The sequence below is a fragment of the Hyperoodon ampullatus genome (genome assembly GCF_949752795.1).
Source record: "Hyperoodon ampullatus genome assembly, chromosome: 16".
In the NCBI taxonomy this organism is placed as follows: Eukaryota; Metazoa; Chordata; class Mammalia; order Artiodactyla; family Ziphiidae; genus Hyperoodon; species Hyperoodon ampullatus.
In genome coordinates, this window is record NC_136929.1 from 59,959,572 (window position 1) to 59,977,551 (window position 17,980).

A 17,980-nucleotide genomic window follows, 5' to 3' on the forward strand; every position below is an offset into this window, starting at 1 on the left:
AGGAGATTATTTTTTTATTTTATTTTTTACATACTGTATATGTAAAAGAACCATTTGGAAATATGGGAAATAAAATATATGGTCATTGAAATAAAAACTAAATAGATGGACTAAATGGTAAGCATTGGTAGAGCTGGAGAAAGAATTAGTGAATTGCAAGGCAAAACTAAAGAGATTCCCTCAGAATGCAAAGAGATAAAGATATGGGGAAACTAAATTTACAGGTTAAAAAATATGGAGGATAAATGAAAAATTCTAACATACATCTGAGAAGAAAAGAGCATTATTCAGAGATAATAGCTAAGAATTTTCCAGAATTGAAGAAAGACAGGAGTCTTCAGAGTGAAAAAGCCTACTGTATACTAGGAATGGAAAATAAGATAACTATATCTAAATATATCATGATGCAACTTAAAAAGTATCTAGGGCAAAGAGTAAATCTCACACTATCAGATAGAAAAGAGGAAAAATAGATTGATAACACACTTTTCATCAGAAAGAAGACAAAAAGGAGGCATATTAGCTTAAAATGCTGACGGAAAATAAAGGTAAAACTAGAATTCTGTACCAACCCAGACGGTCATTTGTGGGGAGGGAGGAGGGTCCTCACACAGTTACACAGCAGTTGAAGACATGCATAACTGCTTTCTAGCAATAGTACTTTTAAGTCTATCTAGAGCATTGTTTTTCAAGCTACAGGTTTAGTAGGATGTAAAATCACTTGTAACTAGCATTTTAAAAATTAAATCATACAGAAGGTACCCACGTGCATCACACATGATAAGGTACTTTCATGCCACTGTTATTTCTGCTTGTACGCATACACACATATATAAATATGCATGCCTCTGTAGGATCGTGAAGAAAATATATTTCTTACTGTGAGTCATAGTCAAAAATATTTGAAAGCTACTACCCTAGAGATGCTTACACATGTGCGTAAGAGTAAGGATGTTGTAGCATTTTTGGTGTATTGAAAACTAGAAGCAACTTAATTGTATACCAAGCAACTTAATTGTAATCTAAATGCTGTGAAAAAGTTAAAAGGAAATAACTAGATTTGTGTATAACACAGATGGGTCTCAAAAACATTATACTGAATGAAAAAAGTTGTAGGATAATAACTATAGTACTTTTTAAAAAAACAATACAATATATTGTTTGTAGATAAATATGTATGTAAAAAGTATAAAGGATGCCTCACCAAACCTCTTGAGAGTTTAGTTTTATCTGTAATGCTTTTTTTTTTAAAGGAAGATCATATATACAGTATATATGTTTTAAATTACAGTTGGCCCTTGAACAATGCAGGGGTTAGAGCTGCTGACCCTCCATGCAGTAGAAAATATAACATATAACATAGTTGGCCCTCCATATAAGCGGTTCCACATCTGTAGTTCCACATCCGAGCATTCAACCAACCATGAATCGTGTAGTACTGTGGTATTTACTCTTGAAAAAAATGCATGTATAAGTTGACCCATGCAGTTCAAACTCATATTGTTCAAGGGTCAACTAAAAGGACTAGACAAAATGATGACAGCTAATTCTATATGGTCAAAATATGAGTGTTTACTGTATTATTGTTTGTGTTTTTCTGTACTTTTTAAACTTTGCAAACAAAGTCATACTAAAAAAAGCAACAGTAGATTTCTACATCTGTAAATAGAATCCAAATTAATGAATTTATTGCTTGTTTTTTTCTGTTGCAAACAGTAGTTACCACTCTGACATGTATTGTGTATATACAGAAAAATGCAGAAGCAAATCATAGAGGAAAAGACCTTAAAGTCACTTACAATTCAACATAGGAGACAGGATTCAGAGATTTTAACCAGCTTACCAGTGGTTACACACCTAGTTTATAGCCAGGATTCAGAGATTTTAACCAGCTTACCAGTGGTTACATACCTAGTTTATAGCCGAGATAACCAGGTTCCTTAACTCCCTATCGAGTTATAAGTCCCTGTCATGTTAGATAGTTATCGAAATAGTTAGAGGGAAAATTTTTTTATGGTTGCATGTTTACTGCTTAACAATGTTATGAAAAACAGATTGTAGTAGCCAGATACCCAGCATCAGTCTCCCCAATTTATTTTCATGTCATTGGAGGGAGAGGTAATACAAGACATATGCAAAACTATATATGCCCTTTTGAGTTTGACACATATAAGTTTATCCATTGCAAGAGAGCAGACATAGGAGAATTTTTACAAAGAAGGTTTTGCAGAATAGGAAATGAAAGGAATTCATTTTGAAAAGTTAGAGAAAACTCATAAAGTTAAGTATTTATTTCATGAGCAAATAGAGGTACAGGGCAGTTTATAATTATTTATAAACTTTTGGTAGATGTTGTCTTTCAAAGAGGTCATTTTTATTTAGGGAAGAAGTCTAACAGTCCATGAACCAAACAACTATTCTAAATACAATTACATCCTTTACACTTTTGTCAAGACAGTCTCTTAACTTGGTGCTTTTTTATTCTGACTTCTTCGTCCATTGCCTTTTAGAACAAAATGTGCATGTCTTCAACTGACAGCAAGGAATGCCAAGACTTACCCCTTATCAAGTAGTAAAATAACCACTGGATATAAATATAAAAGACTACAGAGACAGATACCTACTGGGTAAGATACCTTGAGGATCCGTTGCAGGGTGTTTATATCTTTGAAGAAGGGTACTTTATCATTGTGGCCTGTAGTCTTATAAATGTTGTTAAATCTTAATTTCTTATACCAAAAATCTAAATTAAAGAATTAAAAAAACAAACCTGTATATTGTTCTTGGAAATGGAAGTCAGAGAGCACACATGTAACATGCAGACTATATCTAACACTCATCTGCTTTGAGTCTGACTCTTTCCCTGCTAGGGTTAGCTTACTTTGGGTAGACGTTTCCCCATTAATATATATACTGTGCAAAGCTTGTCTGAGAATTGGGAATTTTCAACTTCTCATGGTTGTTATTAATAAAAGTAAACAGAAAATTTTCTTCCTAGACTTTCCCTTCCTAGACATTTCCTTCATAGACATTGCTAGACATTTTTAAAGAGCTAACCTTTACTATGTGCCAGGCATTGTCTCAAGCACTCTGTAGATACCAACTCATTTAATCTTCACAAAACAACCCCATGAAGTAGGTAGTATCATATAATCCCCATTTTAAAAATGGAAAATTGAAGTACAGAGAGGTTAAATTCAAGGTCACGTGGCTAGTAAATGCTGGAGCTATGATGGGAACCAGGCAGTCTAGCTCTAGGAGCCTTCACACTTTGTCTGTCTCCCTTGGTAATTATTAGTGAGGTAGCAATATAAAGTGCTTTTGCTTTTAATTTAAGATGTCTGATTGATTTTTCTCTTGTATATTTTATTGACAGCATTTATGAATGCAGCCTGTTGTGCAAATGTAATCGACGAATGTGTCAAAACCGAGTTGTCCAACATGGACCTCAAGTGAGGCTACAAGTATTCAAAACTGAGAAGAAGGGATGGGGAGTACGCTGCCTAGATGACATTGACAGAGGGACGTTTGTTTGCATTTATTCAGGTAAAGCAAAGGTTTACTTTCACATTACTCTATAGTAAGATCTACATTTCTGAATCTCCATTTTACTAGTCAGGGCCACTGAGATCTTATAGCAAGGACAAGAGCAACAATATATAGGAGGAGCATCAGAGGAAGACAAGTGACTGGGAAATCGAGCACTGAAGGGATGAAATGCCTTAGGAGGAGGTATCAGGTGTTCCAGAAAAGAAAGGCTAAGGGATAAAACTTGGGTTATTGTGTGAGGCACATTTTTTGGTCTCTGTGGCTGCAGATGCTTTGGGGTAAGATAAGAAAGCTTCCTATTTAAATAGGAAATCTAAATGACTTATTTGCTAAGGTAAAGATTATTAATCAAAGACTGTCTTGTTCAGTGTCTTGAGCTATTAGAATTTAATAGGTTAACGTTATAATAAATACCTTCAGGTGATGATTCAGGCAAAGCAGTTCACTCCATTTCAGGGACTCGAGAGAGTTGCCCATATTCTGAGTGAAACTTTCCAACCAGTGTGTTACAGTTGTGCAATTACTGATTCTTTCAGGCCATATCCCACAGGCCAGACACGTTGGTCTCTAGTTGTCTCTTCCTTTTACCCCAGAGTGTCAGGCAAAAATCCTCACTTTCTGTGCGTACCATGAAATGAGAAAGGTTGGAGAAACATGACTCTCAAGGCAGTCTAAAGGAAATGTGCTAGGCAGCAGGGACTAGAGCAACCCTCCTCATCTGAAATTCCAGGTTCACTTCAGTGAGGGTGAGAATTATCAGAGTTCAGAATAGTCACACCTGGATCCTGCCACATACCACTTACAGACACACATACAACACAACTTGCCTAGACAATTCATCTCATATTTCTCAAAATAACTTTTTTTGAAAAATTAGTTTCTGCTTTAGAACAAAGTGAATCAGTTATACATATACCTCTGTTCCCATATCCCTTCCCTCTTGCGTCTCCCTCCCTCCCACCCCTCCAGGCAGTCACAAAGCACCGAGCTGATCTCCCTGTGCTATGCGGCTGCTTCCCACTATCTATCTACCTTACGTTTGGTAGTGTATATATGTCCATGTCTCTCTCTCGCTTTGTCACAGCTTTCAAAATAACTCTTTGATGAAAGTCAGCTGCCCATAAAATGCCAAATCGTGTCCAGAAAGTATCATCCATTGGCTTTATCTGCATTGCTAGAAAATGCACCTAAGTTATCTCTCTGATCTAGTTGCAATTTTGACTTGTTAACTATAATTTTGAGTTCCTTGAAAGAAAATGCGTAAGCTTCAGATGAAGATTTTAATTACACTAGGGCTTAATATGAGAATAGGCACATATCACCACAGATTTAAATAGGTCACTTTATAAACAGAGTAAAGGTTTTAAATGATAAAGCATTTATAACTAGACACAAAAGCTGAAATTTTAAGACTAGAGTTCACCTCTCTAATTTTCTAGAATGCTTTCTGATCTGTATTTTTGTTTTATATTATTGTAGCTAAATCTCTGCTCTTTCATGTTATACCACAACAGACAAATACTTCTTTTAGATGCCCTATATTTTTTCATGTACTGGGAGATATGAAATCTCTTCTTGGTCTTTTATATATTATTTCTTACAATAGCTTTCTAGGATGAGTTAGTGTTTATCTTCATTCTAGAAATAAGGTATACCTTACAGGGTTCTTTAGTAACAGAGCAGAAGAGATGCCCTTTTGTTGCTAGTAATTGTGTTATTTTTTGTTGTGTTAAGCTCTTTTACTTTTTTCTTTTAGGAAGATTACTAAGCAGATCTAACACTGAGAAACCTGATGCTATTGATGAAAATGGAAAAGAAGAGAATATTATGAAAAATATGTTTTCAAAAAAGAGGAAAATAGAAGTCACAGATTGTGAGGTTGAAGTTTTCCCATTAGAACCGGGGACATATCCTAGAAGTGCTGTGACTGAGGAGTGTCCACCTAAGCTCCATAATAATCCCAAAGAGCCTATTATGTGAGTGAGATCTTATGAACCCAATCAAGACTGATCTCTACTGTATACTATTGATCAAGAGTAGTTCTTTCTCTTTCCTCTTTCTTTCTTACTTTCCACCTCCACTCCTATATATCTCCTGTATGTCAACTTGCTTCACAGTTGTAAGCTTAACACTGTGAGAAATCTAGGGCACTTAGATTTAAAAATCTAGCCAACATACTTTATTTCCTCAGTTTCCATTTGTGGAGTTTTACCTTTAAAAACTTTGACTTTAATCAGGTTCTTTATGGATGTCGTAACTTTTGCAGTTCTTTTTATTTTCTATCACCGTTTTATTTGCAAAGCTTTTCTTAGGTTTTCTTCAGTTTTTTAATATACTTCAAAAATGATTGGCTTTAGGGCTTCCCTGGTGGCACAGTGGTTGAGAGTCCGCCTGCCGATGCAGGGGACACGGGTTCATGCCCCGGTCCAGGAGGATCCCACATGCCATGGAGCGGCTGGGCCCGTGAGCCATGGCCACTGGGCCTGCGTGTCCGGAGCCTGTGCTCCACAACGGGAGAGGCCACAACAGTGAGAGGCCCGCATACCGCAAAAAAAAAAAAAAAAAAAAAAAAAAGATTGACTTTAAAATATTATACTTTTTTCTTCTAGTGAGGGGTAGGCATAGATATTATAACTTAGATTAATTTCTAATGGATATTTATGTAACAGTGAAGCTATCTATATTTCAGGGCACAATAAAGAGCATTTTTAGTGATATACAGAATAACTTTTTTTTCCTTTTCAGAGAAATGAAATGTAACAATATTTCAAGAATTCAGTATCATTCAGTCATTAGAAGTCCTAAAACCAAGATGGCCAGTATTCAACACAATGGGAAAAAGATGGTAAAAACTGCAAAATGTAGATGGTGCTCTTCTGAGAACATTAACTATTACTTAGTTCAAATTGTTTGTGTTACTTAATAATGTGTAGGATTTCTTTTATTATTTTGTAATGTGGTGCTGTTAAAGTGTTAGGACTATGTTTTATTTACTTAGTATCCTCAATGGTGGTTGGCATGTTCCCAACTTAGATATATAAGGAGAATGTTGGTCATGATCTGACAGTGTATTCTACTGAGACTGAGAGCTATCCAGTCTAAGAATTTGTAGAAGAAGCTAAAATGTTCAAGAGTTGATAGTATTACATAATAAGAAAAAAAGGATGGAGTAATTCAAGGAGAGATGGTTGTGAGATGTAGGAGAAAAGAGAAGCAGCCTAATGAAAGAATCATCAAGAAAGCAACATTTTACATGATAGCCTCTGAAGGTACACTTTTCAGTCTGTACTGAGAAGAATAGTCAGAGAATGTAACTTCGAAACAGAATGATGCGGGAAAAAGAACAGGCAGACATAATGGTAGTTCACGGTAAGGCTTGTTGATGAAAAATAAAAACTCTGCCCTAGGTGGTGTGCAAGTATTTGCCCTCTGCTTAGTAACATACAGTAGGTACCTCCTCAGTACCACATGATTATGAAAAGATTGGGCCAGAGGATCACATAGACTTGGGTTTGCCCTCCAGCACTGCAGCTTACTAGCTGCTTGACATCTCTCTGTCTACATTTCTTTATCTGTAGAATGAGAATAATAGTATCTATCTCAGAGTTGAGAGGATTAAATGAGATAAACATCAGAAACTTTGTGTAGCACAATGCTTGACACCCAACTAAGTGCTCAACACATGTTGACCACTGAAGTACATAAATAATAATAATAATGGTCAACATGTATGGAGCACTTAGTTGAGTACCAAGCATTGTGCTCAGCATATACCCCTTTTTGAAAGTTATCATTACCATTTAAAGTGACTGCAGGGCTTCCCTGGTGGCACAGTGGTTGAGAGTCTGCCTGCCGATGCCGGGGACACAGGATCGTGCCCCCGGTCCGGGAAGATCCCACATGCCGCGGAGTGGCCGGGCCCGTGAGCCATGGCTGCTGAGCCTGCGCGTCCGGAGCCTGTGCTCCGCAACGGGAGAGGCCACAACAGTGAGAGGCCTGCGTACTGCAAAAAAATAAAAATAAAAAAAAAATAGTGACTGCAGTGTCTGCAACTCATGGAGATAGGCAATTCCTTTAACCTTTTCTTTGAAGTAACTAGCCAAAGAGTGTTTTTAATCTTTGCACATCTTATAGTTGAAGCCAAATTTATAATCTGGCATCAGAATTGAGGGATACAGACAGGTGTATTTGAATTTTATTTTGAACTTATAATGCCTAAAGAGTGTCTTGACAGTTCTTATAATTTTCATAGCTGTTGCTCACTAAAGTGCCTAGGAGTAAAATACAGCCATAAGGGCTCCATCACTTCAGAGAGGCTTTCAAAACTAATCTAGTAGCTATAGCCTATGAAGATAGACACTTGATGAAAGAGGCCTTACTGCTAAATTAAATTTTTTTTCCTGACCTAGGAAGTAAAGACATCTTCCTTGTTTTCTTTTAAGGGATTTACTTCCTCAGAGTCTGTCACCTCAGAAGATAATGGTGGATTTAAACCAACTCAAGTACATCTGAACTCTAAAGCCAAGGAAATGAGAGGTAGGCTTTGTTTCAGTCTGAATGCCTGCCTCTTCTGCCTTCTTGTCTCTCTTGCTCAGTACTTGTGGCTCATTTTCTCAGACTCCATAACAAAAATGTGGCATTCATCACAAGAGTTTCTACTTGTTTAGATCAGAGGTTGGCAAACTATAATTGGTGGGCCAAATCCAGCCCACTACCTGTTTATGTATAGCCTATGAGCTAAGATAATTTTTACCTTTTAAATAATAACTGAGAAAAAATGGGAAGATAAGTAATACTTTGTGACACTTGAAAATTATAGGAAATTATAATTTCAGTGTTCCTAAATAAAGTTGTATTGGAACAGAGCCTCACTCTTTCATTTACATGTTGTCTCTGTCTACTTTCACACTATAGCAGCAGACTGAATAGTCACAACAGAGACCATGTGGCCCACAAAGCTTACAGTATTTACCGTTTGGCCCCTTACAGAAGAAGTTTGCTGACCCCTGGTCTAGATGCCAACCATGACTTGATGCATGGCAGGAGAATGGGGTGGTCAGCTCCAAGTCTGCATATATGGCTTTGGGAGCATTGTCCAATGCAGCTATCCTAACTCTTTGTTTAGGCTCCTTAAAAATAAAGACACATCATTCTCCTGCAGTATTCCAGCCAGTGCTGCTGCAGGGGATGCTTAGCAAAAAGTGTAAACATTGCTACCCTGAGTGCTTATCTTTCAGTGTTACCGGACCTGCCATGGTTAATATTACAACCTGACAAACTTGGATTTTGATTCATTTGCATTTCAATATATCCCTCAGTGGAGAGGCATTGCTGAGACATGACCCTTTGTCAAGAACTGACCAACCATCCCTCTTCTGCCTTTGGGCTTCCTTGCATCTGCACCCCCAACTCCCCACCTGGTCTTAAAGGATGGAGACTGCGGGAGGCAAGGCAGCTCCTTGACAGAAAAGGTCTATCAAGAAAGGGCACTTGGGGCTTCCCTGGTGGCGCAGTGGTTGAGAGTCCGCCTGCTGATGAAGCGGACACGGGTTCGTGCTCCAGTCCGGGAAGATCCCACATGCTGCGGAGCCTGTGAGCCATGGCCACTGAGCCTGCACGTCTGGAGCCTGTGTTCTGCAACGGGAGAGGTCACAACAGTGAGAGGCCCGCGTACCACAAAAAAAAAAAAGAAAGGGCACTTATAATAATTTCACCTGTAGAGGAGGAAAATCTCTTTATACCCATCTTAAGCTGTCTAGCCGGAGCCCTGTAAATTAGACTGACAAAAGACAGATTGACAAGAGAAAAACAAAAGTTTATTAGTATGCATATTGTACACATAACACATGAGTACTCAGAGATGAGTAACTCAGAGAGGTGGCTTAGAACTCTGGCTTATCTAGTATCTTAGTCAAAGAACAATAAATTTTTAGAGGAACAACAAGACAAAGGAAAAGGGCCTTGAATCTCTTGGGGTGGAAATTGTGGGAACACAGATATATGTGAAACCAATGGTAGATAAAGGCTAGTTAGTCAAGTTTGCTATGTAGATTGCTCTGGTTCAGTCTCCAAGCTGACAAAGGTCTAAAGTTATCTCTGGTAATTAACTTTTGTCCTTCCTAGTATTATAGACGGAGGGACACCTTTGTAAATTTATATCCTGCTTTTAGACAGATGGGGGGAGGGCTGAGCTTTTCCTGTATTGCTGTTTAATTGCCCTTAGCTCAAAATAGTCCTTATGTCAGAGATGCATATTTTGGGATGACATTCTGATATATCACCATTTAATGCATGTGAGCCATACGACTACTATTACTTTTGGTTCAATTTGTCATTTCCATTGACTGCTACAGTGTATATAGCAGGCACCACAAAAATTAGTTATATAGGGCTTCCCTGGTGGCGCAGTGGTTGAGAGTCTGCCTGCCGATGCAGGGGACACGGGTTCGTGCCCCGGTCCGGGAAGATCCCACATGCCGCGGAGCGGCTGGGCCCATGAGCCATGGCCACTGAGCCTGCGCATCCGGAGCCTATGCTCCACAACGGGAGAGGCCACAACAGTGAGACGCCCGCGCACCGCAAAAAAAAAAATTAGTTACGTACTATTATGGCTCACAAGTAACCCATGATTAAAATACAGGTACATGTAGGAGTAGCAGCCAGCAACAATGATGATTACATCCAAAACATTAATTTTAGAGAAGTATAATTTCTTCGTGCCACTGAATTAGGTGACACAAATGACTTTTTAAAAATAAATCATTTTATTCCATTTGACATGCATTCATACTTTTGAATATTTTCAGAAAATTATTTCCATTATTGGATAAGAAAAATAAGTAGTTCATCTTCTTCTAAAGTACTGTTGTTTGTAAAAGTGTAATTATTGAATGATCATCTAGTAAAAACTCCAAACACTAATGTATACAAAACCCATAGCAATAGTTATTACTGTTGGGACTTATAGAGGGTGACTCCATCAGGGTCTTCTCAGGCCTTTCATTGGTATATTAAAGGCCTAAAGTGCTCCCTAAATACCCTCTCTGTTACAGATGTTTAGGACACACTTAAATGCAGATTCCAAAGTTGAAGAGAGGTAAGTCAGTTTCTAAGGAGTAGAGATTAAATATAGTAACAGGAGGCAACATGTATACAGATTCATAGAAAGGCATTGTTATGTAGTAGAAAGAAGGCAGGCTTTGGAGTCAGATATTTCTGGGTTTCTTACCCCACTTCTCATTACTATTGCTAGTTAGGTGAATCCCTTAAGCCTTCAGAGGCTTGAAGTTTTCATTTGTAAAATTGGAGTACTGTCTACCTTAATACATTGTAAGGATTAGCAATAATCAGCACAGCTTGCATTTAATTAGTATTGTTACTCTCAGCACTGTTGCTCGGCCAATTATATTTCCTGACAATTCCTTCCACAATGTTTATTAGAGGACTCAAGCTCAAACCAAGTTGAAGATTCTGAAGACAACCCTGTGATTGAATCAGATGTGATAGATATAACTAAATGTAGAGAAGAAACTCCACCAGGGGGCAGATGTCACCAAGCAGTCACACTGGATGATCAGAATGAGATTCAAATACAAAAGCCCCAAGAGGAAAAATCTCCAGCATGTCAAAACCAGCAGGTCTTTTGTGATAAAGAGTTACCAAGTGAAACCAAGAATGCTTCATCTGATTCTCTAAAGAAGTTCAATAAAGAGAGTGTGTTTTTATTGGATGCCACAAAAGAAGGAAATGTGGGCCGCTTCCTTAATGTGAGTATATGGGCTGAGGTTCCTATGTCTAAACACAATTTTTTTTTCCTAGGCTTCTTAACAAAATCATGAGGAAAATATGATTAAAAGACTCCAAAGCCAGACTACCTAGATTAGAATGCCAGTCCTAACCAACTATACTTCAATTAAAAAAAAAAAAAAAAAAGCCAGTCCTCCACTTACATGACCTGGGGCATGTTACTTGACCTCTCTATGCTGTATTTCCCACCCCTATAATATGGAGATAATAATAATAATAACTGACTAGGATGTTGTGAAGATTAAATGTATTATATATAAAGTGCTTAAAAGGTACCTGGCACACAGTAAACATTTGCTTGAGAAAGCTATAAGAAATAGTAAGAAAATCATATATGTTTATTGAAAGGTTTTCAAGATTCATTACTTCAAAAAAAATCACAATGGGACATAGAATAAGCTTCTCTTTTTTGTCTTATATAATACAGTATGTCTTATTCAGAAATGCCTCTATTCAAAAAAATCATTTGGGAGTACTTATGTTTTACTTACTCTCACTAAGTTTTGAGTGGTTTAGTGGCTTAGTACAGAAAACCAGTACATTTATCAGAATATTGCATTTTACTATCTTACTCCTTTTTTATTCATAAACCATAGTCGTTTTCTGTTTCTGTGTATGTTTGGGATATATGTAATGAGATTTATTTTTATTTATACAGAGAAGTATTTATGATTTCTCTGATTTTAAGGTTCAAGACTTAAGACTCCTGGCATCTTCATGATAAGAGGGATAACTTGTATTATTGGCCATAACTACTGTGTAGGGTGGAATTGGAGTTACCTTGTAGCATTCCCATCATACTGCTATTCTATCCTGCCTCCTACCGTCATACATGCTTATCAAAGAATGTATGGTCCCAGGAATCCTACAGGAAAAAAAAATCCCCTTCAACCTCTAGTCCCAGTGTGTATATAGACTCTCTTTGGCCAACTGGACCATGTGGAAGCCACCTGTATGCCCCCTACTCTCTGGTCTCCACTTTGTCCTTGCTTATCCTATCCAGGAGAGTGAAGAGGAGTCGTGGAAGGAGGATGGGAACTTTGATACCCTCCACACATCTTTGGAAAGGTCCACTCTAGTACTCTGACCCCTGGATATGACCTTAATTTTTCTCTTTGATCTGTATCAGAGCTCTTCTTCCTCTCTGGGGTTGAATTAGTGGGATGGACAGCTTTGCTTTTTCCCTTAAAGTAATGGGAAGCATGCATGGCCCATGATTCTTTTATGCATTCCCTTTGCGAAGCTCAATACCCGCCCCCCCTTTTTTTTTTGGCCACGCCGCGCAGCTGGCGGGATCTTAGCTCCCTGACCAGGGATCGAACCTGTGCTCTCAGCAGTGAAAGTGGAGTCCTAACCACTGGACCACCAGGGAATTCCCTCAACACCTCTTTAAAATGACTTTTGAGTAGTTTGAAGTTGACGTTCAGTGATTATTTTTATTTTATTTTATTTTAATTTAATTAATTTTTTTATTTTTGGCTGCATTGGGTCTTCGTTGCTGTGCGTGGGCTTTTTTTAGTTGCGGCGAGCAGGGGCTACTCTTTGTTGTGGTGCACGGGCTTTCTTGTTGCGGTGGCTTCTCTTGTTGCGGAGCGTGGGCTCTAGGCATGCGGGCTTCAGTGGTTGTGGTGCACGGGCTCAGTAGTTGTGGCTCGCAGGCTTAGTTGCTCCGTGGCACATGGGATCTTCCCGGACCAGAGCTCGAACCCGTGTCCCCTGCATTGGAAGGTGGATTCTTAAGCACTACGCCACCAGGGAAGCCCTCAGTGATAATTTTACATGTAGTTCAGGTGCCATCAGAAGAGAAAATATTCTTAAGTCAGAAAATCGTTAAAACCAAAGAGCTTTTCTCCTTGCTAGATAAATCTGTTTATTTGGCTTTTTTCTTTTTCTGTCTCCTAGTTAGGAGGATACTTGGTTAACAGGGAACAGAATCCTCTCCTCCCTTCGTCTTTCCTACAACTGCTTTTCTCTATTCCGCTTTCACTACTTCTACACTATTGCCAAACATGCTAGGAGTTATTAAACATGCCAGGAGAGCCGGAAGATCATTAAAGAATGATCTCTAGCAAAGGACTGTTGTGGCTTCCTTTCTGGTAGGTTATGTTGAATGGTGGCTGCACTAGAACTATATGGTTGGTTTCACCAGCTGGGTCCATCCCTTGTTTATAGGAGGAAAAAAATAGGGCTTTTCTTTCTTTTTTAATTTAATTCTCTACTTAGATAATACATTCACATGATTTCAAAGTTTAAATAAAATAAAAAGCCTTAGAGAACACATACATACATACAGCCAAACAGAATTCTGTTTCAAGGTAGCTCTGACCCTGCCAAGTAGGCACCCTGAGTAAAGCTTACCAGGCCCAAACTGAAAAAACTGTGTGGACAGGAAGTTATCATTGAAATTTAATGGTGGCAAATATGTCTGAGGAAAATTGCTGGGATTTGATCCCTTTATGAATCTGGTGATAGATGAATGTGTAGAGGTGGCAGCTAGTGGGCAACAGAACAATATTGGAATTGGTGGTAATGGGAGGAAATAGTATCATCATGTTAGAAGCCTTGGAGAAAGGAGAAGGTCATGTTCAGCAGAGAAATCAGTTACGTATACAGGTACCCTTTCCAATGGGTCTGTTTGACTGTGTTGTAAAACTCAGGTCATATATGTTCTTCATATTAAACTTTTTGTTTTGTTTTAAAAAAAATGTACTCTGCCCCCATTCACCTGGCCCCGACTCCACCCTCTATAGTTAAATCATTTTTACTACTTTTTTGTGTATTCTTACAGTTTCTTTATGCAAATACAAGTAAATATAAATATATGTTCTTATTCCTACCCACTACATAAGAGATAGCATATTATATTTACCATCCTACACCTTGTTTTTTTTTAAATTAGCAACATGCCCTGGAGATCTTTCTAATCAGTACACAGAGCTCCTCATTCTTTTTGTTTATATTAATAGCTGCATAGAATTCCAACGTGTGGATATCCTAAAGTTCATGTAACCAATCCTCTTTAGATAGATATTTGGATTGTTTCCAAACCTCTACTGTTAAAAACAATGTTCAATGAATAATCTTACACGTGGATACATGTGCAGATATATCTGTCGGATACATTTCCAGATACTGGATTGCTGAATCAAAAGATATGCATCTATAATAACAATAAATATTGACAGATTATCTTCTATAGGGGTTTGCACCATTTTGCATTTCTACTGGAAAGATGTTAGAGTGTCAAAACAGGGCTTTTCTGAATGGATTCCTACCGTCAACAAAATTGTAATGAGCTATGATATTCTATATACTAGTCAGGAAAAAAAAGGATATAAACAAAAATAAGTTAGATGTGTTGGAAACAGAATGGTATTCTAATGCTGCAAAGAACAAGGTATCAAACTTGATGCTATGTCTAACCTCTGTGTTTGTTTATTTTTTTTTAACAGCATAGTTGTTGCCCAAATCTTTTGGTACAGAATGTTTTTGTAGAAACACATGACAGAAATTTTCCATTGGTGGCGTTCTTCACCAACAGGTTTGAAAATTTTTTTTATATGATTTAATTTTGAAATTGTGACTTTAAAAATAACAATAGAAAAATATTAAGAGAAGATATATGCTATAGCCCCACATATCTGGCACCCTAGAATATTCAGTTATCCCAAACTGTTTGTGGTCAATAAAATTTTAAATAGCTGAAATTTTCATTCTTATTTCCTCTTAGAGTTAATGCCTGAAAAGGCTAAGGATGGCAGGCCTCAGCCAGTTCAGTTCAGAGGATAAATGATGCAGAATGCTACATCTTTGAGTCCAAACTGCCCCCAACTACCACACCACATGCCTCATCACATTACTGGGTTCCACTGTTTGCAAAACACACTTCCTTCCTTGTGGATATTGACAAGTTTCTTCTTATGATTTTAGTAGATTTGAAATAAAGCTTAAATGATTATTCTTAATAAAAGAGCATTCCTAATTGGTTGGTGTTGGAGAGAGAGAGAAAACCATATTTTTGAGGATGGTTAATGATGTTAATATGAAAATTGATATAATCAAATTTGGTTCATTTGGTAGTTATTCAGGGTAATTTATGATTATTTTTAAAATTTCTACTTTCTAGGTATGTGAAAGCAAGAACAGAACTAACATGGGATTATGGTTATGAAGCCGGGACTATGCCTGAAAAAGAAATACTCTGCCAATGTGGGGTTAATAAGTGTAGGAAAAAAATATTATAAACCTGTAGCTAGTGCCTGTTCATGAAATTAGTTTATCAAGCTGAAATTAGAGTCATGCAAAAGAAACCCCAGTGGTCAGTGGAATTAATTTAGGTTATGATCCATCAAGAGAATTCCTCTCAGTTTACCCTTGTTGGGGGGTCCATTTGCATTACTTAGAAATGCTAGGAACAAAATAAGGACATTTTCATATGCATAGGGTATCTCTTTATTCTTACTGCTGTTCAACTGTACATGAGTAGGATGGAAGTGTATATTTTATTTGAAATACTGCTATATAATTTGTAACTTATTTGTAAATTATATATTAAGAAAGACAGGGCCTCCCTGGTGGCGCAGTGGTTGAGAGTCCGCCTGCCGATGCAGGGGATACGGGTTCGTGTCCTGGTCTGGGAGGATCCCATATGCCGCGGAGCGGCTGGGCCCGTGAGCCATGGCCGCTGAGCCTGCGCGTCCGGAGCCTGTGCTCCGCAACGGGAGGGGCCACAACAGTGAGAGGCCCGCGTACCGCAAAAAAAAAAAAAAAAAAAAAAAAAAAAAAGAAAGACAAATGTCACAATTGATTTCAGCACTTCTTATTGCTTTTGGAATTATCTTTGACTTTCATGGCCCCAAAAGGCCAAAGCTCACATCTTTACCTACAAAATTTATTTATGTTTAATTCCTGGCAAATAATCTACCATTGTGAACCATAAGGTGGGCAACAGAGCCTGAAGAATCTGTCGAAATTCACTTCATGCATATTACTTCCAAGTATTTTAATGCTAGTTGGAGAAGCTGTATCTGGCTCCGTGAAAGTGTCCCATCAGTCCGTTTGAATGAGAAGGGGGAGAAACTCTCCTGTGGGGAAGGTTTTGGCACACTCTTTGCGATTCAATTTCTTTTCCACAGATTCTCTTCACTCCTTCCACATAAACACGGACAGGAAAGGAGGGAGTAGAAACTTGGAGGAATTAGAATATTTTTGTTCTAGATAGAGCCTTAAGAAAAGGAAACTTAGAAAATAGTCAGACGTGGCTTATTTAAGCCAGAAGAGATTGTGCTGGGCAAGAATTTCACTTAACAAAACAAAACAATTCTACTGAACTGCAGAGTCTGAAACAGACCCTTGGACTCTCCTAGGCATGATGTGCAAATTACTTTCCTAGAGAAAGTTACTTTGCTCTAGGTTACCTAACCATGATTGTCTAGTGGAAAGAGGATGAGAATCTCCAAGAGTTAAAACTAATTTTACCTATAACAAAGATGTACGTTTGGCTGCCAGAAACTTCCCACTAGGAACCAGGATGGGAATACTAGCTCAAAAAGGAGTAATTAAAAGTAGTTCTGGTTTTTGAGGGGTTTTTTCCTTTTTTTTTTTTTTTTTTTTAATCTTGATTCTGGGTTTAGTTTGGTTACCTTTCAAACAAAAATCTCTTCTAAGTTTGGACCCGATTAATTTCTTAAAAATTTTGAACTAAATAAAAATTTAACTTGAAATTGGTTTAGAGAGTGGGAAACCAAAGAGCTAGGAAAGGGAGCAAAAAATTTTAACCCAACAGCCTGTAGACAGATGAGGAAAGTTGAGAAGTCCATTTATTCACAGTAAAGATGCAGGAATTTTAGGCATTGCACTAAAATAAAGTGAAGACGCTTGATAAGTATGGAAAATGTTTTTGTGCAGAAATCGACATCTTGATCTGCTTCATTCTGTACTGGTTCACAGCTGTCATCTTCTGTCGGCGTCCTAGAGATTCCCTTTGTCTTCCCTATGTCAGGTCTGTTTCCAGTTAAATCCCGTTATTTCCCCTTTCCTTGATTTACTCCCACATGTTGGTGAAGCACATCCTCCAGTAGCTTTTGAAAGGGAAAAATGAGAGGTGAATATTTTGAGCCCTTGTATGTTTGAACATGTTATTTTACCCTTACACTTGATTGCTATTTTGGCAGGGTAGGGGTACTCAGTTGTGAGTAGCTTCCATACCCAATTTTGAACACATCTGCTACATTCCAATGTTGCTGCTTTGAAGTCTGAAAATGTTCTCACCTCTGGCCTTCAGGGTGACTGTTGGAAGTCAGATAAAGCCGTTCTTTATCTTTTGTATAGGTGGCCAGTTTTTTTCAAGCTTATAGCATTCTCTTTGTCCCAATGTTCTGTTCCCAGTAAGAGTCAGTTTTCATACCTCATACCAGGTGCTTGGTGGGATCTTTCAATCTGAAAACTTTGTTCTTCAGAGAAATTTTCTTGAACTATTTCTTTAATGAAATAGTTCTGTTGTCTGTTATCTGTTGTCTCTTTCTAGAATTCCTATTTATCTAGACATTAGACCTCCTGGATTGGTTCTCTCATTTTCTTATCTTTTAATTTCCAGCTTTGTCTTCTTGCTCTACTTTCTGGGAGA

At 37.9% G+C, this 17,980-nt stretch overlaps 1 protein-coding gene across 2 annotated transcripts in view; it reads left to right on the top strand.

Moving 5' to 3' along the window:
- SETDB2 (SET domain bifurcated histone lysine methyltransferase 2) overlaps positions 1-15,599 on the top strand; it is a gene marked incomplete at both ends in the record, with an annotated part of 35,084 nt that extends 19,485 nt beyond the window's left edge. Inside the window, 8 exons of one of the 2 annotated variants that reach the window (XM_079722064.1) lie at positions 2,511-2,627; positions 3,377-3,546; positions 5,306-5,525; positions 6,295-6,394; positions 7,992-8,085; positions 10,990-11,315; positions 14,808-14,896; positions 15,482-15,599. In XM_079722064.1, coding sequence (XP_079578190.1) covers positions 2,511-2,627; positions 3,377-3,546; positions 5,306-5,525; positions 6,295-6,394; positions 7,992-8,085; positions 10,990-11,315; positions 14,808-14,896; positions 15,482-15,599 — 1,234 coding nt within the window. The remainder of the gene's footprint in view (positions 1-2,510; positions 2,628-3,376; positions 3,547-5,305; positions 5,526-6,294; positions 6,395-7,991; positions 8,086-10,989; positions 11,316-14,807; positions 14,897-15,481) is intronic. The other variant, XM_079722065.1, reaches the window with a different exon arrangement.
- Positions 15,600-17,980: the final 2,381 nt, after the last annotated feature.